The sequence below is a fragment of the Cetorhinus maximus genome, chromosome 6, assembly GCF_964194155.1.
Source record: "Cetorhinus maximus chromosome 6, sCetMax3.hap1.1, whole genome shotgun sequence".
Classification (NCBI taxonomy): domain Eukaryota; kingdom Metazoa; phylum Chordata; class Chondrichthyes; order Lamniformes; family Cetorhinidae; genus Cetorhinus; species Cetorhinus maximus.
This window is the reverse complement of record NC_135884.1, coordinates 130,980,696-131,002,291: the sequence shown is the minus strand read 5'-3', so window position 1 is coordinate 131,002,291 and position 21,596 is coordinate 130,980,696. Positions and strand designations below refer to the sequence as shown.

Here is a 21,596-nt window from a genome sequence, read left to right as displayed (position 1 = left end):
TGTGGGTTCCTGGCTGCATTCAAGGTTGGTCTGATCTCATGTTAAACATATCAGTTGATTGAAGCTGTCTAAAGACTTCTTGACGGTCTCTTCTAGTTGTTAACAGTGCAAACAGCTGATAGGGACTTCAGATAGTTTCTGTCAACTGCTTGCAACTATGGGAGGCAGTCAGAAATGAGAGACTTTTCAGCCAAGTTCATTCAGATGGTTTTATTGTCCAGACTTATAGCAGTCAAATCACATTGATACAAATGCACCCGTTATATGCAATGGAGATTGCAAATCAGCCTGCTTCTGTCCTACTGGAAGAGCTTAAGCTCTGATTTTAGCGTGGGATAAGCAATGAACCAGGCCACAAGGAGAGCATCAGAGTCACCTTGGATCATTGAAATGATATTTAGGTAAATTTAACTCCTGTGCGTCATTAACATGCAGCACCAACTCCTGTCCTAAGTTGGTGGGCAGGAGTGGGAAAACTGTGTCACTGGGAACCTGCAGTCAGTTAAGTGGTGGGGTGAGGGTGGTCAGCAATTGCAATGGGGAAGGGAAGTTGCTGGTGGGGTGAGGTTTTCCTCGAGGAGCCCAGTGGAACATTCCTGATGTTCCTGGCTCACGAGGAAATATTTGAAAAATAAAATTTATACTAATCTTTTCAATTCTGTCCTGGGCCTACTACTCCATGATGTCCATTGTTTATGGAGCCAGCAACAAATACCGAAGACCCTCACCTGCCTGGTTTGCAGGTCTTGTACGTTAATTCTGGTAATTGAATGTTGAAGAAAAATAAGTCTAAAGCTAGCCTGTACCTTAAAACAGATTTATTTCCAAGACAGCAAAATAAAGTCACAGACTCTCCCAGTTCCTCCCAGACACCCAGAGTGAACTGGTTTATACATTCTTGCAATGATTCCCTAGTCCTTCCCCAATGGGGACAGCTGTGCTTAATTACCAACTCAAAGCACATATTCTATTGCAGCACACTTTCAACATTAACAGAGTATGATGCCTGAAAAATTGGAGCAGAGCATGTATCTGAACTGGTGTATGAATGCTACTCTAATTTCTACCCACAGTACACCCCATTCTCATCAAGTGTGAGGGGTTAAAATCGGAGCTGTTTTAGGCAGCAGTCTTTGCAGTAGATATTACAGATGGATACAGTAATAAACAGAAGGTCAGAGAATACCACATGACAGTTAGTTATTCTACCTCACAAGGTTTGCTCTCTTTTTCTGATAATTCAATGTTTTATGTAATGATCTATACATAAATGTATGTGGTATGAGTAGATGCAAGCATTGCCTTTCATTCAGTGTTGTTACTTGGCAGGTTGCAGGGAAGGCAGAACAAATACAAACAATGAACAATGCACATGAAGACTTGAAAGTAACTGCTGCACAATATGAAAAGACAATTCATGAGCTGGAGTCAAAATTCTGCCAAGAACAGAGTAAGCGGGAACATGCTAAAGACAAGGTACAATGGCAATATTACGCACAAATAAGCTTCTCTTTAAAGCAATGAGGTTAGTAAATTTAACAAAAAGTGGTCAGTAAACACTATCTAGAGGCTTTGAATCCAATTTATTGATTAACACTCATGATGAAATTGGCTCTTTGCATATAGCTGCTGCAAAATGCAACTGTACACTTAAGGTAACCACAGAGAAGGTTAAAGTCATTGCTGGAAGTGGAATTTACAAGTTGAAATTGCACCAAAAATGGTTTGTGTTTTTGGAATATCACCTCAGCAAAGCTACTGGAGGAGCTTTGTTTGAAATTGATCTTCCCAAACAACTGACATTGCACATTTAATCGGATAATTATTTATGTGCCCCTGCCATTTTCTTTCCAGCTAGGGAGATGACAAGATTAGTAGCTTGTCATTTTCACCAGTATAATAACATTTGCCAGTAAAATTTTTTAAAAGGCAGCTGCACATTATTTTTTTATTGTGCTAAAGAAAGTTGTGAAATGTTCGAAACTGTTGCATTTTGCTATAATGATTCATTATTTTAGCAAGTTAAAAACTTGCCACTATGAATCTTACATTTTACTTTGATGCTTGCACAATAGTTAACTCGTTATTAGCCCAAATGCTTCCTTTCTTCATTTGTCAAACACAACTGAAATAAACCAAGCAGAACAAAAGGTCAGTTGTAGTCGAATCAAGATGCTTTTGCCAAAATATTTATTTCCTGTAGAATTTAATGGAATAGTTAAGAATTATTCATTAATCAAGCAAAACCTTGTGATTGTAAGCAAATTAAACTGCTCTAAAGAACATCAATATTTGATTATAAGCTTGAAATCTGATAGCCATAGCAAACTTCATAGTTCCCAATATTGAAACACCGCAAACAAGTCATGATCAACAAAATACTTGTGACCACCTTTAGTATTTGGTTACTAAAGTGTTACACTTCCAGTCTCTTAAATGTTGCGATGTCGATTCCATTGAAAGGAACAATTTTGACGTGTCAACTTCTCATTTGTTATTTGCTTGCATGATAATCTTTTAATTCCTGACATAACCCCTGAATGACAAGAAATGGGGAGAGTCAGAAAAAAGAGTCCAAGATGGGCCATATGGTGGCATTGATTCTTTTTGCTACCTCCATCTACCAAACTCTGAGCTTGCTCTTCTGTAGAAGATAACGGTCTACTCCAAAAAGAAGCCTTCTTAGTAGGACCCTCCTGTAGCAGGATTACCAACGCTCCTTCCTCTGATGGTTTGGACTCAGCTATTTTTCACCATAAACCCATTTCCCTTTAAAGGCAACCAGTAGCCATTTAAGAACTGTGGATACCAGATATTATTCTCCTTGATTCCCGCACCTTCCCGGTGTATCATGCATTATGCAACTAAAGCGCTGTGCTAATATGGCTATGACTTACTTCATATCATTGCGCCAAGTCAACCATGTATATTACAAGAACAGATAACCTTCACTAACAACAATGAACTTCCAGTTGATCTCAGGTTTTACTGCAAATAGACGTATGGCCTTAAAGGCACAGATTACCTGAAACACAGATTCGCCTTCACAGCAAATTAATGTTAAAGTTAAATGGCAGAATGTTCATATTACTATAAAACAGTATAACACCTGACTTGCAATGCATCAGAAGATTACCTAATTCATCAAATCTAATTTTGAAGCAGCAACATGGTTGGGAAGGACAAAGGCTGAGGACAAATATTCTTAGATCAGCTTTATTGCAACCTCAACATCTGAAAGCACTTCACAGTTAACAAAATACTTTTTCAACTAGGGTTTCTTTCAACTAGAGGCATGGCAGGGCAGCTCAGTCCCGTGTTATGTACCGCCTGCAACATGTGGGAAGTCCTAGACGGTCCTTGTGCTCTGACCGACCATGAGTGCAGGAGGTGCCACCAGCTGCAGCTACTTGAGCTCCAAGTTTCGGAGCTTGAGCAGCAGCTGGAGGCACTGAGGTGCATCCGCGAGGCTAAGAGTTTTGTGGATAGCACGTTTTTAGACATGGTCACCCCGCAGCTTACGGAAGTGCAGATAGAGAGGGATTGGGTGATCATCAGTCAGAAGAAAGGCATCAGGCAGGTAGATAGGAAATCCCCAGGGTGCACCTCGCTTGAAAACCGTTTTTCTGTGTTGGAAAATTGTGAGAGTGACGGTTCCTCTGGGGAGTGCAGCCACGCTCATGGCACTGTGACTGGCTCAGGTGCACAAGGGGAGGAAAAAGAGGGGAAGAGCAATAGTGGTAGGAGACTCGATAGTAAGGGGAACAGACAGGCATTTTTGCAGCTGTAGACGTGCATCCATGATGGTATGTTGCCTCCCTGGTGCCAGGGTCAAGGATGTCACTGAACGGCTGCAGGGCATTCTAAAGGGGGAGGGCAAAAAGACTGAGATCGTGGTACATATTGGTACCAACGACACAGGTAGAAAGAGGGATGAGGCCCTGCAAGCAGAATTTATAGAGCTAGAAAACATTAAAAAACAGGACCTCAAAGGTAGTAATCTCTGGATTACTTCCAGTGCCACGCGCTAGTGAGTATAGAAATAGGAAGTTAGTCCAGATGAATGCGTGGCTGGAGAGATGGTGCAGGAGGGAGGGCTTTAGATTTCTGGGACATTGGGACCATTTCTGGGGGCTGCTGGACGTGTACAAGGCGGATGGGTTGCACCTGAACCAGAATGGGACCAACATCCTTGTGGGGAGGTTTGCTAGTGCTGTTGGGGAGGGTTTAAACTAACTTGGCAGGGAGATGGGATCCTGTAAGGAGGGACTCATTCGAGAAGGAAATAGGGAGACTGCAGGGCCCACATGTTCCAGTAAAGATAAAGGGTGGGACCAACAAATCCAGGGAACCCTGGATGTCGAGGGATATGCAGGATTGGATAATGAGAAAAAGGGAGGCTTATGGCAGATACTGAGGGCTCAAAACAGTGGAAGCCCTAGAGGAGTATACAATGTGTAGGGAGGAACTTAAAAAGGAAATTAGGAGAGCAAAAAGGGGGCATGAAAAAGCATTGGCAAGTAAAGTAAAATAACTTTAGATTTTCCTTTATAAGTACACTAAGAGTAGGAGGATAACTAGGGAATGAGTCGGGCCCATTAAGGACCGTAGTGGTAATTTGTCTGTGGAGCCAGAAGACGTAGGTAGGGTTCTAAATGAATACTTTGTGTCAGAGTTCACAATTGAGAGGGACAACGTGGGTATGGAAATCAGGCAGAAGGACTGTGATATAATTAAAGAAATTAGCTTAGAAAGGAAGGAGGTTCTAAGTGGCCTGGCAGGCTTAAAAGTAGATAAATCTCCAGGCCCAGATGAAATGTATCTCAGGCTGTTGAGTGAGGCAAGGGAGGAGATAGCAGGGGCACTGGCAATAATTTTCAATACCTCTCTGGCCACAAGAGAGGTGCCAGAGGACTGGAGGACAGCCAATGTGGTACTGTTAGAAGGGAGGAAGGGATAAACCAGGGAACTACAGGCCAGTCAGCCTAACCTCAGCGGTGGAGAAACTATTGGAAGCAATTCTGAGGGACAGAATTAATCTACACTTGCAGAGATAGGGATTAATTAAGGATAGTCAGCATGGTTTTGTTAAGGGGAGGTCATGTCTGACCAATTTGATTTAATTTTTCGAAGAGGTGACCAGGTGTGTAGATGAGGGCAATGCATTTGACGTAGTCTACTTGGACTTCAGCAAGGCTTTTGATAAGGTCCCACATGGGAGACTGATAACAAAGTTAAGAGCCCATGGAATCCAAGGCAATTTGGCAAATTGGATCCAGAATTGGCTGAGTGACAAGAAGCAGAGGGTGATGGTCGAGGGGTGTTTTTGTGACTGGATGCCTGTGTCCAGTGGGGTTCCACAGGGATCGGTGTTGGGCCCTTGCTGTTTGTGGCATATATAAATGATTTAGACTTGAATGTAGGAGGGCTGATAAGTAAGTTCGCGGATGACACGAAAATTGGTGAGGTGATAAATAGTGAGGAGAATAGCCTTAGATTAGAGGAGGATACAGGCGGGCTGGTCAGCTGGGCTGATCAGTAGCAAATGGAATTTAATCTGGATAACTGTGTGGTGATGCACTTGGGCAGGACAAACAAGGCATGGGAATACACGATGAATGGTAGGACCCTGGGAAGTACTGAGGATCAGAGGGACCTTGGCATGCATGCCCACCGGTCCATTAAGGTAGCGGGACAGGTAGATAAGGTGGTTAAGAAGGCATATGGGATACTTGCCTTTATTAGCTGAGCCATAGAATATAAGAGTAGGGAGGTTATGCTGGAACTGTATAAAACGCTGCTTAGGCCACAGCTAGAGTATTGCGTGCAGCTCTGGAATCCACATTACAGGAAGGATGTGATTGCACTAGAGACAGTGCAGAGGAGATTTACCAGGATGTTGCCTGGGCTGGAGAGTTTTAGTTATGAGGAGAGATTGGATAGACTGGGATTATTTTCCCTGGAGCAGAGGAGATTGAGGGGGGGCATGATTGAGGTATATAAAATTGAGGTGCATAGATAGGGTAGAGAGGAAGGAACTTTTCCCCTTGGTGGAGCGATCAATAACCAGGGGGCATTGATTTAAGGTAAGGGGCAGGAGGTTTAGAGGAGATGTGAGGAAGAATTTTTTCACCCAGAAGGTGGTGGGAATCTGGAACTCACTGCCTGAAAGGGTGGTAGAGGCAGAATACTTCATAACATTTAATAAGTATTTGGATGTGCACTTGCGATGCCATGGCATACAAGGCTATGAGCCTAGTGCTGGAAAATGGGATTAGAATAATTAGGTATGTGTTTGACTGGCGCAGACCCGATGGGCCGAAGGGCCCTTTTCTGTGCTGTAGACCTCTATGACTCTGACACCCAGTCTTCATGGCTCCTGGGAGTAGGGGGAACAGCACAGAGGGGAGAACCAAGTACTGATGGGGCACAGCAGAAACTCCAGGATCTCCAAAAAGGCCAACCACTGGGTGAACACACCAGAGAAACGTTCAGTGGGGGTTCGCCACAGCCTCCTACGCAAAGAAGGGCCTATCCCCTGGAAAAAGCCTACCATACACAGCTCAAGTATCTGCAGTTGTCCAAGCAACAGTGTCAATGCAGATGAAACTCTCCAGGGAGGCCATCACCAATTTATGTGCCATGCTGCAGGACAAGCTGAGACCCATGGGATGGGTGGACACAGAACGCTAGCGGCCCTGACGATCATCATAGCTCTCAACTTATACTCCTCCAGGGGTATGTGTGGGATCTTACAGGCTGCAGTCTATTGGTGAATCAAGGTACCAATGCCCTGTTCAAGAGGGCCGGTCACAATGTGCACAACTGAACCAACTGGCACAGCCAGGTGGAGAAGGGATCAGCTTCAGGACCGTCGCTGGATTCCCCCAGGTGCAAGATGTCATTGACTGCATGCATGTAGCTATCAAGGCTCCTGTGGCCTTTATCAACAGGGAGATTCCATTTCATAAATGCACAACTGGTCTGTAACTATTGAAAGTGGATCCTTCAAGTATGTGCACAGTCCACAGGAAGCACTGCAGCAGAGGAGAGGTATATCACTCACCATGGGTCCACCTGAGCGACATTTGAGCTGGTCTAGGCTGCTGAAGATGAGAAAGGCCAGTGGAGCCCTTCAGTATGCCCCAACAAGGATTGTGATGGTCTGCTGTGCTCTGCACAACCAAGCACTACAGAGTGGGAGGCCTTGAATAATAAGGACTTGATCAATCGCCCCTCCTCATCTGACAAGGAGGCTCTGAGCAGGCAGCACAGAATGAGGAGCCTCTTGGACCAGAGGCAAAGGGAACTGAAAGACACGTAAGGGAGGCTCGTGGCAACCTCATACATACCAGGTTCCTCTGACGCCCTTTCAGAATCTGTGCTATAAGCCTCACCTTTATGCGAATCTGCTATCGTGTGGTTCATTTTGCACCCCATTGCATCGCACCTAGGTTCTCATCGCACACTGACAAGGCTGAGGAGCTGACCAGACATGGCCTACTCCAACACTAGCAGCCTATTGAGGGAGAAAGGCAGCAGATGACATCTAACAAGGCAGCAAGAATGGAAAGAATGACCAAAAGCAGGGACTCTAGCTCTTATTGACTAGCGCAACATAATAAAGCCTTAACATGTACAAAGTCTAAACAACAATGGACCCCAAATGCATTTGGTTGCTTAACTTGCTTACAAGTGCACCTATGAGGCCCCACTCCTCCGCATACAGCTGCAGTGGAGACAGCCTGCTGACCTTGTTGCCATGGCCTGAGATGACCTTGTCGGCTGTCCTCTGGCTGCCTGAGGCTTGGAGGGCCTGAGCATACTGAGGGTGCAGGAGCCTCCTCTGTCATCACAGCAACTTGAGGCATTGGAGTCACTGGCAGAGCGGCTGTCCGCATGGAGCACGCTGAGAGGAGCCCCCAGATGCAGAAGGCAACTGCACCTCCTCCAATGGAAGGCAAACTTATGCTTCCCTGCTGAACAGAGAGGGCCGACAACCTGGCGGAGACTCCAGATGCCTCAACCCCTCTAGTCCTGCCACTACTGCATAGAGCTCATGGCCAAGCTGATGGCATACAGTTCTGCCTGCATCTGCAGCATCCACTGTGTAGTCTGCTCCTTGTGAAATATGCACCAGTCAGAGAAATGGCAACACTCATGGCCTGGATGGACTCCCCCAGCAGGTACCATGTTGCTCATGACTCTAGGGGCATGTCATTAGCCTAGGGCTTCCCAATGTCCTCTGATGTCAGTGGCCTCAGCTGTCACAGCATCCATCAGCTGCCCGGGCACATCTGCGATAAGCTCTTGTGACTCTAAATCTAATTACAAGCACATACTTACCAACATGAGATAAAAACAAAATACCGCAGGTGCTGAAAATCTGAAATAATAACAGAAAACACTGGAAAACTGGCATGAGAGTTTCTGCACTGGTGGAGGGTGCAGGTGATTGATGTGACGGTGCTCTCTCTGAGGACCCCTCCTCTTCCCCAGAGGTGGGCAGATTGCCCAACTCTACCCAGCTGCATGTCCTTTGGGATTACCAAGATCTACATGTGCAAACACAAATATTTAGGGGTTAAGGACTTCACATGTCCTCATCCCAACCATGTCTGATATGGAGCTACATGTGTTCAGTGGTGGACACATGAGCACTATGCCTCGTGTGACCCAGATGCAATGCCTGCACTCATTCAATCACTCTCCTGTGATGCCACACAGGCTGCCTTGAGGCCCAGCCAGTCTCAGGGATGCCACCTTCCCTGCTGGGGGTCAGGCTACGCAGCTCGGGGAGACCTCCACTGGTTTTGGCCCTCTCTTTAATGAATGCGCATTTCTCCTGCAAACAGAAGGAGGAACACTTCATCCCCACGAAGACTAGCACTGCAATTATCCTGGTGGCGGCCTTTTGGCCTACGATAGGGGCTTACAAATGTATCCTCTGTTCATCCACTCTCCAGGGGCCTTGTGGGGTTCAACAAAAACAGACAGACACCTCTCGTCGAGGTGTAGCCATGTATCTGAAAGGATATGCTGCTTCCAGACCCCCTTACTACCTACTGGGTGGCCACTACCTCCCCAGCTAGCACACCCTCTCAAGTTGCTACATCCAAGCACCAAGAGGAAAGTGTTGTGGAGAGCTCATCCTGGTGGAATGTAGCGTTTGTTTGCAAGCCACAGTGACAGAGGAGGAAACTCTGTCACTAGAAGAGTTCAAAATTGATAAGGAGGAAGTGTTGGATAAACTGCCAGTAATTAAAGTTGACAAGGCTCTGGGACCAGATGAGATGCATCCAAGGATATTGAAGCAAGCAAGAGTGGAAATTGCAGGAACATTGGCCATAATCTTTCAGTCTTCCCTAGACTCGGGAGGTGCCAGGGGACTGGAGAATTGCAAACATTGCGCCCTTGTTCAAAAAAGATTGTAAGGATAAGCCCAGCAATTACAGACCAGTCAGTTGGCTTCAATGGTGGGGAAGCTTCTAGAGAAAATTATTCGGGATAGAATTAGTAGCCACAAAAAGAATGTGGGTTGATTGGGAAGAGCCAGCATTGATTCCTAGAGGGAAAATCGCATTTAACTAACTTGCTGAAGCTTTTTAAAGAGGTAACAGAGAGGGTCAGTGAGGGTAATGCTGTTGATGTGGTGTACATGGAATTTCAAAGGCATTTGATACAGTGCCACGCAACAGACTTATGAGAAAAGTTATAGCTCATGGAATAAAAGGCGCATTAGCAACATGGATACAAAATTGGCTGAGTAACAGGAAACAGAGGGAAATGGTTAATGAATATCTTTCAGGCTGGAGGAAGGTTTGTAGTGGAGTTCCCCAGAGCTCGGTATTGGGACCCTTATTTTTCCTGACATATATTAATGATCTAGATCTAGGTGTGCAGGGGACAATTTCTAAGTTTGCAGATGATACAAAACTTGGAAGCATTGTGAACTGTGAGGAGGACAATATAGAACTTCAAAAGGACATAGACAAGTTGGTGGAGTGTGCAGATATGTGGCAGATTAAGTTCAATGCGAAGTGTGAGGTGATTCATTTTGGTAGGAAGAACATGGAGAGACAATATAAAATAAGGGGTACAATTCCTAAGGGTGTGCAGGAGCAGAGAGAACTGGGTGTATATGTGCATAGACTATTGAAGGTGGCAGGACAGGTGGAGAGAGCAGTTAATAAACCATACAGTATCCTAGGCTTTATTAATAGGGGCATAGAGTACAAGAGCAGGGAGGTTATGCTGAGCTTATATAAGACACTAGTTAGACCTCAGCTGGAGTATTGTGTACAGTCCTGAGTGCCACACAATAGGAAAGATATGATCGCATTCGAGAGATTTCAGAAGAGATTTACAAGAATGGTTCCAGGAATGAGAAACTTGAGTTATGAAGATATATTGGAGAAGTTGGGACTGTTCTCCTTGGAGAGGAGAAGTCTAAGACAGATTTGATAGAAGCATTCAAAATCATGAGGGGGCTGGATAGAGTAGATAGGGAGAAACTATACTTGTTCGTCAAGGGATCAAGAACGAGAGGGCACAGATTTAAAGTGATTTGCAAATGAAGCAAGTGTTACGTGAGAAGAAATTTTTTCGAGTGGTTCAAGCCTGGAATGCACTGCCTGGAAGTATGGTGGAGGCAGGTTCAATCAAGGCATTCCAGAGGGCAATGGATGATTATTTGAATAGAAACAATGTGCAAGAGTACAGGGAAAAAGCAGGAGAATGGCACTAAGTCATGACGCTCATTTGGAGAGCTGGTGCAGGCATAATGGGCTGAATGACCTCCTTCTGTGCCGTAACAATTCTGTGATTTTAAAAAAGGCAGTAATGCAAGAATGATTGGCAGCCCTCTAAATTTAGCTTCAGCACCACTTTGAGTCAGCAGATGCCACCATTGGTACTTCGTTGCCCACCTCCACTCTTTGATTGGCCAGGCCCTGCACCTCTACTAAGTTAATTGGCCAGCCAGCACGTGATCGCATTCAGCTGGTCACATGACACGCAAACAAAAACGTCACCCACCTCTGGTGCTGCTCCTGGGACCTGCGGCCTCTGCACAAAATTGGGTTCTGAACGCTTATTTGACGTGGGGTTTTAACCACCAACCAATGAACAGAGGCAAGCTAGACAATAGCTTTATCAATTACTGTTTTCTAACTAAGAAAATGAACTTATACTTTTCTTGTTAATTCAGAATTTTGCAAAAACCTTGGTTTATTTATATTGATTTTTATTTATTACTATAATGGGTTATTTGCAGTCGCACTATTATCTATTAAGTCTTAAATCTTAAATTATGTATCAAGCTAGAGTTACAATTGATGTGATTATAATTTTCTAATTCCTTTCTCTTGGAACTCAAGCTCTACTTTTAAAGAAATAAGCAATTAACAAAGCATTTAGTGAAAGTATAAGGCATGTCTGTTCCATTTTGTTTGGTCATATTTTATCAAACTGCATCACTAAGTAAACGAAAGGATGCCATAACTGAAAAATCAGTTAAGATGAATGTTTAGTTTTAATTGAATTATTAACTTGACAGTGATCATGTATAACTTCCACAGTACTTGAAGCTATTTTACATAATTTCATCTGTTGTATTAAAATGTCAGAATTATGCATACATATTAAATCTTTATGCATTGCTGCATTTGTAAAACTTGACATCTTGTAATATAATTTTTTGAGAACATTAATAACAGTTTAGTCTCTGCAGATGATTTCACATATATTGAGGAATTTGTATTATATTGTTGAAAACCTCTCATTAAGAATGAATTTGTAATCCATGATGCAGGTTGAGTGTAGTTCAGTACATTTGAATGAAAATCAACAGTTGGGTGACATCTTTAGAGGTACAAAATAGAAATAAAGAAGGGATATGTTTGTTCCAAAATCTAAGTTCAAAATCACACAATGATCTTGTGTAGATTCATTACGCTGCTTATATTAATTCCTTTTCTAATGAATCAGGATCATCTAAATCTCTTATGAAATTACATAGGAGAGATGATGTGCTTTTTTATTTGTATATATGCTGTCATGCCCAGTGAAGGCATGTCCTATTCATAACTTTAAACGTGAACTGCATTCAGTATATAATTTTCTGCAACTGTGTTTTATTTGAAAATGGACGCTAAGGTGACTGTTAAGATAGCTGCCAATGGTCAAGTGACTTTTGAAATTGATGCACAAACAATGAATTAACTCATGTATAAAAATGCCTCTGGAAAGTTCTCAAATGCAAATGGGTTTCGTCAGCAAAGAGGAACCATCCTTATCCAATGGAAAATCTTGACTGCCAGACGTGTTGGCGCCATGACGATAGAATGTCAAATAAGAGCCAGAACTTTTACCTTGATGGGCGGGAGGGCCCCAACGGCTCAGTGGCAGGCAGGCAGCCGAACTCCGCCACCAAAACGGGGCCCGCCGCCATTATGAGTGGGCCGGCCAATTAAGGCCCACCCAGCGGCCTGCCCGACAGGAAGCACTATGCGCATCCTGTGCGGGGGGGAGGGATTCCCCATCTGTCAAAGTGCGCTCTTTCGCGCACATCTCCCTGAGACTAAGTGCTGTCTCAGGGAGATTACTGACTGTATAAAAATCTTTAAAAATAGAAAATTATTAAAATTATTAACATGTCCCCCTCATGTGACAATGTCACACGAGATGGGACATGTTAATAAGAAGCACATAAACTTTATTGAAGTTTTTAAAAACGGACATGAAACCTCATCCTGCCAGTGGATGAGGTTTCGTGTATTAACAGAAGCCTGCTGGGGTTCCTGGCCTGCCCGCCAACCTTAAGGTTAGATGGGCAGGGCATTTAACAAGCTTAATTATCCTGTCAATGGCCTTAATTGGCCATTGACAGGTCGGTGGGCGGATAGCTGATTTCGCTGTCCGCCTGCCTTCCTCAATATTTAAATGGACCAGGATGACGTCAGAGGGTTCCTCCTGTGTCATTTTCCTGTCAGCGAGCGGGCCCCGCCCCCAAATCGCTGACGGGAAAATTCTGCCCAAGGTCTTCCAGTGAACTAATTGTAACTGGTTATCAATAATTCCCCCATTGTGTATCAATCACCCTGGCTGCAACCCATTATGTGGACAATGGCAGTTGATCATGTGACCAAAACTGTCTTCAGATAACAAGTTTTATTACCCCAAGAACCATGGAGAAACTTGTCAGTCTTCCAAGAACACCCACTGTAGAATAACAGCTGCAGAACAAGGCAGTAACACCTATGTCTTTTTAAATCTGGAGACTGCTACATGTTAAAAGTCTCTCAGCCTGATTCCAATTCCAAATCCACCTGTAAAAACTTGACCTCCTGGCAAGAAAAACTACAAGTGATTAACCTCGCAATCTGATGAACATACGTCTCTTCAAGGGAATCCTACAATAATCCCTGACATACAACACCAGCTATTAAAACCACATACACTGCCCTTTTGGAGTGAAAACGGCACCTTCAACAGACCTGTAACAGCTGTTTTTCCTACGATGAGGCAAACACATAAATTATGAACTACTCTTTTTTGTTTACAGTTTGTAAAAGTGTACTATCCTCTTAAACTGTATCTTTCTTGAGTGGCAGGTTTTGAGAGCCTCTCTTGAGCCAGTAGTACATATCTTACCGTGCATGTTAGTCAGAAGATTGTGGTTTCAAGCCAATTCTAGGATTTGAATGCATAAACCAGACATAAGTCAGTGTAGCATCGCCACTTTTTTGATGCGATCTTAAACCAAGATTGTGTCTGTCTGTTTAGGCGAACATAAAAGATCCATGGACACAAGTTGAAAAGAAAAGCAATGAACTGTTCTCGTGCCCTGGCCAATATTCATCCCTTGGCCAATGCCACTAAAACAGATTAGCTGTTAGAATATTTACAGCCTCTTTAAGGCTGCAACATTTTTTATTTCCTTTAATTGTGGCCACCTACCTTAAAATGGTAACATCCTTTGAAATATTAGCTGCAGCCCTTTCTGACCATATATGTGATTATGTATGATTTACCCCCTCCTTTTTGCCGATCTTCCAACACTAGACCTGATATACTAGGAGCTCTTCATCAACAATTCATTTCCAGGGAATCCCAGGAGTTTTAGCCAGTGGGAGATTGGTGAGCGTAATGCTCAACATGCTCTAGTTCCATGGCTCTTCTTCATTCTTTATCAGTAAAGTAACCAATGAATTGAGGGTTTATTGCCTCAGGCTTTCCCTAATAGTATATTGCAAAGCGATGGCTGTCATGCTATTTGTGGTAAAGGCTCTGCCTCTTGTACCTGGCACCTAGACTAACCTGAGATATGCTGAAATCAGCTCGAGCTGATTATCTCATGTTGTAATTTCTGTCAAATCCACGATTAGAGCTGCTGCACACAACTCTGACAAAAAGGAATACTTTTGTCTATGATAAATTATGATATGCCTGAGGTAACCTTTTTCTAATCAGGAGTCAGTCCGAAACAGTGATACAGACCGATTAAGAAGAATTGTGGTAGCATTTCATTTCTTGAGAAGTGAGTGGAGATATTTGTAAGGATCAATTTTATGTTAACAGGCTTTGTTATTTTGATATTTTGAGAATCATAACATTTGTAGTTGTTGAATACTGGTAGCAAATTATGCATTCCAATAACATGGAGCATAGTGTCAAGAGTCCTCAGTTTGACACCTTGGGTTTTTGATGATCTTGAAAGTGAATCTCTTTCAGTTGTTTCACCTTATTCAGTCATTATGAATTATTTCAGAGAGTAACTTCAACAATTCTGCACACAATGGAAGCATAGGTCAGAAAATTAGGGCAGTCCCTAGCTTTGCCTGGATTCGACCTTTTGATTACAGGATTGTATGAACTTACCTACTGGTGTTATACCCACCTGCACAGTCAGACTCTTTGCTTCAAAATAACCATTGGTTCTGATAGTTTCCCTTCCATTGTTTGAAGGCATGTGACCTTCACATTTCTTCTGATCTATGCTATCTCTTTAATATCATGCACGTCTAGTGGCTGTTTTCAGTGTGATAAAGGCAGAGGCCCAGCACCAGTTCATCCGACACAGCTAAAAGTGTTGCATGAACAGGAAGAGTTAAGAAAATGAAGTGGGGTAAAGGCCTTAATAAGCATCTCACCTTTACATAAACTATACACTAGAAACATAGGGCGGAATTGTCCCAGACTTGCACCAAGTGTGGTGGAGAGCGAGTAAAACGACGTTTTACCCACTGGCTGCAATGTGACTTCTCACATCCCAAACCCGCCACATTAATTATGCATTCCCAGGAAACACACCATTTCGATGGTGGGTGGGCTATGATTCGCCTGCCACACCGTCACGTCACGCCGGGCGCCACATTTAAAGTACAGCTGCTCACACACCTCTTAGTGCTTCCAACCCAGGACTGCTGCAAAAAAAACATGGACCCGAAAGGCAAGAACAAAAACAGAAATACTTGGAAAAACTCAGCAGGTCTGGCAGCATTGGCAGAGAAGACGTTTAACGTCAACTGTACTCTTATCTGCCGATGCTGCCAGACCTGCTGAGTTTTTCCAGGTATTTCTGTTTCTGTTTTTGTTTTGGATTTCCAGCATCCGCAGTTTTTTGTTTTTATTACCAAAAGGCAAGAAGACTGCAGTCCCCAGGTTTAGTGATGCATCCCTCGAGTGCCTTTTGGATGCTGTGGAGGCCCGCCGTGATGTCCTCTACCCTCACTTTGGCCTCAGGAGGGGCAGCAACATTACCACTCTGGCTTGGTAGGCGATGGCAGTAGTGATCAGTGCCAATGCTGCACAGAACAGGTTGGCCATCCAATGCAGATAGAGGATGAATGATCTCATCCATGCTGCCAGGGTAAGGCAACCATCTCATCACTCTAAACAGACACACTCAAGCCCAACACACATCCACTGGCCTCTCACTGTCAGCTCAAGGGATATCACCATTCACTCTCTCACACATATCCTCACATATCCACAGATAAAAGCAAAAAACTGCGGATGCTGGAAATCCAAAACAAAAACAAAAATACCTGGAAAAACTCAGCAGGTCTGGCAGCATCTGCAGAGAGGAACACAGTTAACGTTTCGAGTCCGAATGACCCTTCAACAGAACTAAGTAAAAATAGAAGAGAGGTGAAATATAAGCTGGTTTGGGGGGGGTTGGGACAGGTAGAGCTGGATAGAGGGCCAGTGATAGGTGGAAATAACCAAAAGATGTCACAGACAAAAGGACAAAGAGGTGTTGAAGGTGGTGATATTATCCAAGGAATGTGCCAATTAAGGGTAGAAAGCAGGACAAGCAAGGTACAAATAGCCCTAGTGGGGGTGGGGTGGGGTGAAGGAATCAAAAAAGGCTAAAAGGTAGAGATAAAACAATGGATGGAAATATATTTAAAAATAATGGAAACAGGTGGGAAAAGAAAAATCTATATAAATATATCGGAAAAAAAAGGGGGGGATCGGAAAGGGGGTGGGGATGGAGGAGAGAGTTCATGATCTAAAATTGTTGAACTCAATATTCAGTCCGGAAGGCTGTAAAGTGCCTAGTCGGAAGATGAGGTGCTGTTCCTCCAGTTTGCGTTGAGCTTCGCTGGAACAATGCAGCAGGCCAAGGACGGACATGTGGAAATGAGAACAGGGTGGAGTGTTGAAATGGCAAGCGACAGGGAGGTCTGGGTAATGCTTGCGGACAGACCGAAGGTGTTCTGCAAAGCGGTCACCCAGTCTGCGTTTGGTCTCTCCAATGTAGAGGAAACCGCATTGGGAGCAACGAATGCAGTAGACTAAATTGAGTGAAGTGCAAGTGAAATGCTGCTTCACTTGAAAGGAGTGTTTGGGCTCTTGGACGGTGAGGAGAAGGGAAGTAAAGGGGCAGATGTTGCATCTTCTGCGGTTGCATGGGAAGTTGCCATGGGAGGGGGTTGAGGTGTAGGGGGTGATGGAGGAGTGGACCAGGGTGTCCGGGAGGGAACGATCCCTGCAGAATGCAGCCGGGGTGGGTGAAGGGAAGATGTGTTTGGTGGTGGCATCATGCTGGAGTTGGCGGAAATGGCGGAGGATGATCCTTTGAATGCGGAGGCTGGTGGGATGATAAGTGAGGACCAGGGGGACCCTATCATGTTTCTGGGAAGGAGAGGAAGGTGTGAGGGCGGATGCGCGGGAGATGGGCTGGACACGGTTGAGGGCCCTGTCAACCACCGTGGGTGGAAAACCTCGGTTAAGGAAGAAGGAAGACATGTCAGAGGAACTGTTTTTGAAAGTGGCATCATCAGAACCGATGCAACGGAGGCAAAGGAACTGAGAGAATGGGATGGAGTCCTTACAGGAAGCGGGGTGTGAGGAGCTGTAGTCGAGGTAGCTGTGGGAGTTGATAGGCTTGTAATAAATATTGGTGGACAGTCTATCACCAGAAATTGAGACAGAGAGGTCAAGGAAGGGAAGGGAAGTGTCAGAGATGGACCATGTGAAAATGATGGAGGGGTGGAAATTGGAAGCGAAGTTAATAAATTTTTCCAGGTCCAGACGAGAGCATGAAGCAGCACCGAAGTAATCATCGATGTACCGGAGAAAGAGTTGTGGGAGGGGGCCGGAGTAGGACTGGAACAAGGAATGTTCCACATACCCCATAAAGAGACAGGCATAGCTGGGGCCCATGCGGGTACCCATAGCCACACCTTTTATTTGGAGGAAGTGAGAGGAGTTTAAGGAGAAATTGTTCAGTGTGAGAATAAGTTCAGCCAGACAGAGGAGAGTAGTGGTGGATGGGGATTGTTCGGGCCTCTGTTCGAGGAAGAAGCGGAGAGCCATCAGACCATCCTGGTGGGGGATGGAGGTGTAGAGGGATTGGATGTCCATGGTGAAGAGGAGGCGGCTGGGGCCAGGGAACTGGAAATTGTTGATATGATGTAGGGTGTCAGAGGAATTACAGATGTAGGTGGGAAGGGACTGGACAAGGGGAGAGAGAATGGAGTCAAGATAGCAAGAAATGAGTTCCGTGGGGCAGGAACAGGCTGACACAATCGGTCTGCCAGGACAGCCCTGTTTGTGGATTTTGGGTAGGAGGTAGAAGCAGGCCGACCGAGGTTGGGAGACTATCAGATTGGAAGTTGTGGAAGGAAGATCTCCAGAGGAGATGAGGTCAGTAACAGTCCTGGAAACAATGGCTTGGTGTTCAGTGGTGGGGTCATGGTCCACGGGGAGGTAGGAGGAAGTGTCTGCGCGTTGACACTCAGCCACTGCGAGGTAGAGGTCAGTACGCCAGACAACAACAGCACCACCCTTGTCAGCGGGTTTGATGACAATGTCAGGGTTGGACCTGAGAGAACAGAGTGCAGTAAGTTCAGAGAGAGACAGGTTAGAGTAGGTGAGAGGAGCAGAGAAATTGAGACGATTAACGTCACGCCGACAGTTCTCAATGAAAAGATCAAGAGAAGGTAAGAATCCAGAGGGAGAATATTGGAGGTAGGTAAAAGGATCCATTGAACGGTGAGAGGACTCCTGCCCAAAGAAGTGAGCACGGAGGCGAAGGCAGCGGAAGTAGAGTTCAGCATCATGCCGAGCCCGAAATTCATTGAGATGAGGGCGTAAGGGTATGAAACTAAGTCCTTTGCTGAGCACTGAACATTCAGCGTCGGAAAGGAGAAGGTCAGGGGGTATGGTGAATACACGGCCGGGGCTGGGATTGAAAGACGGGATGGGGACAGAGGGACAGGCAGGGGTGGAGGGTCCTGGATAGGTGTTGGTGTCGATGAGTTGTTGGAGCTTGCGTTCCTTTGCACCTGAAAGAAAGAGACAAAGTTTCTTGTTGAGGCGTCAGATGAGACGAAGAATAAAATGAAACTGGGGGCACGCACAGCTTCGAAAAAGGGTGCGGCGGTGCTGCTGGAGGGAGAGGTCAAGTGTGTTCATATGGCGGCGCATGGCACTGAGTGTGGATCTCAGAATGCGACAAGAACAGCAGTCTGAGGAGTGTTGTATATCCCGGAGATACCTGTAATCCTGGGTGGGTTCGAAACATGGGGGATGGAACTTCAGTTGAAATCCACATGGGGTAAGTCGGAGACGGAGACAGTCACTGAGGAAGGAAATATGACTGTGAAAGCGGGTTTTCGTAAACACCTTGTCAAACACCAGGAGAGAAGTGGAAAGCAATGAAGGTGAACAAGGCAAAAGAGAGATATGAAAATCCTGACGGCGAGAAGAGCAATACTTCTTCAAAGTAGGCATTGCTTGAAGAGAAGTATCCATCACATATCCATCTGGCCTCATCTGTCCTGGAGACTGCCTCCTCAGCCTCACCACCTTGAGGCCACGCACAGATCAACTTATGCCCCCACAAAAACCCTGGGATACCCCCTCCCTCACCCTGCAGCTTCTTCCCTTGCTTGAGGCAACTTCTCCCCCTTCCCCAAGCAAGCCCTAGCCTTGCAGCCATACAAAGCCACCCCACCCCTGCCTTATGGCTGGCCTGGTAGGTAGAGACCTGCCTATGAGCCCCCTCTAAAAGTGCTGCCGTGCTGTCTGCGGAGCTTGCCGCTGATGACTGCAAGTGCTGCCCGAAGCAAGCAACAAACATCAAAGTCCCAAGCAAAGTGCAGGTCGCCAGGTGCACGTCACCTATGTGCAGTTGTAAAACACGTTGCGATGTGGGCGGACGATCCAGCATGGGGGAATGAGTCTGGCGGGCTAGCCTTATAATGATCTAATGACGCCATGAAACCAATTTTTGGCCTTCTCACCATATTGTCCGTTCACATCACCGAGCATGCCTGAAGCCAGCGGGCACAGACAATTCCGCCCGTAATGCTAAATAATTGCAAATAAATGAAACAGTCCATCAAGTACAGGGTTAAATGGCTGTGCAGTAACACTGGCCTTAACTTATATTTTCATCACAAAGGAATTAATGAATTAGAGGGTTGAGTATATTAAAATTAAGAAAAATTCAGCATTTACTGATGGAACTATGGCTATCCTTTTGTAAGTTTTGCAATGGTTAGTTGACCTGTGACTCAGTGGGCTTAGCCACTCCTTTAGCCATGAGAGGTGCACACTGGGATGACGAAATATTTCTTACAGACAAATATGCCACCAAACATAAATCATCGTATTTCAGGTAACATAAGGAACATGCCTCACTCTATCTACATCTAGGAATGCTGTCCTCACAGCCATATCCTGACATTGTTCTGCTAGTCTAGTTCTTGACCTCAATAAATATTATCACTATATTGTCATGTACTTTGTATTCTTTGTTCACTATTTTATGTTATTATTGATGTAATAGAATTCTTTGATGAATGGAACTAGGGAATACAACGGGAATATGGAAACTGAAGTAAGCCTATCTCCAGTTTGATTTTTTCTGAAGGAAGAGCTGAAGTTTTGTATTTTTTCAACCTTTAGGGAGTAATGACTTGCATATGAGCCTGAAAATTCAGATGCAATAAACAGAATTGAGAAATAGTGTGCTATCGTTTGACAGAAATTGTGATTTGGTATTCAGAAATACTGCTCTTACAGAAATTACAGATATTAAAATGTGAATCAGTGCCTCAATTTTCCTGTAGCTTTATGACTATTAGGTTATTCTTTTTGATTGCTGTGCTGATCTGCAGAGGATTGACAGTTCTTTGGCAAGATTTCAGTACAAATCATGCAACAAAAAAAATATAGTCTCATTGGGCACTCTTCTGCCTGCATTAAAAATGTGATATTTGACCCATCTCAGACTGATTGCTTTGCTGTCCTGTTCTTGTTGTCTGGGGTTGATGTTCCTCCATGCATCCAATGTTTTCCACCAAATTTGCTTTCATCTATTGCAGTAGTTTTTCACAAATGAAGTATTTTTATCAAGACCCACACAGTAGCTGCTACCTTCCCACTATCTCTTGCACTGAAAGCTGCACTTCCTTCTATATAATCATGGAAAAGACCTTTCTCCTTCCTGTATAGTATTGATAAAACTGGAGCTACTTTTGAAACTGGTGTAACTCTTAACCACATCGCGTAAAGTGGCAACATCCATCTGATGATATTCTACAACATGTTAGTACTATGAGGTTGTTTGATTTATGTCAGTGTACATAAAAATATTAATTCCCCATTGCATATCTTGATAAAAGCAAATCCCATGAATGGAAGTTCATTCAGAACAACAGAATTCCTAACCAGTCAATCAATAGTCAAATTGATTTTGATCCTCTTGATCACTATCTCAGGCTCTGGTGGTGACTTTGATCTTAGTGCTACAGAATACTGCCTAGTGTCCACCTTTGTGCTAGTGGGTGAAGAATTTTAAAATGTAAAGCAAACAAAAAGATTTTTAAAAAAGTTTTCTCCACTCAAATTATGTGTTGTAAAATGGATCTCATATTTATGCTAACCATTCTGAAATAAAATAATTTGATTTGGAATTATATGGATAACTGAAAATTAAATTACAGTAGGTTAAATAGATATAAATGTGATGCATGTTATTTGAAAAATCTCAATGATTGCAAAGGACAGTGTCAAACAAACAGGAGTACACTATGGAGAGAATTTTCTCCATGTCGGGCAGGCGGGCCCGTTGGGAG

The 21,596-nt window shown here is 44.3% G+C and overlaps 1 protein-coding gene across 1 annotated transcript in view; it reads left to right on the top strand.

The window, feature by feature from the left end:
- The window catches only part of pmfbp1 (polyamine modulated factor 1 binding protein 1), a 967,668-nt gene that overhangs the window by 555,317 nt on the left and 390,755 nt on the right, over window positions 1–21,596 (top strand). Inside the window, exon 16 of the mRNA XM_078544531.1 lies at window positions 1,330–1,476. Within this exon, the coding sequence (XP_078400657.1) occupies window positions 1,330–1,476 (147 nt within the window). The remainder of the gene's footprint in view (window positions 1–1,329; window positions 1,477–21,596) is intronic.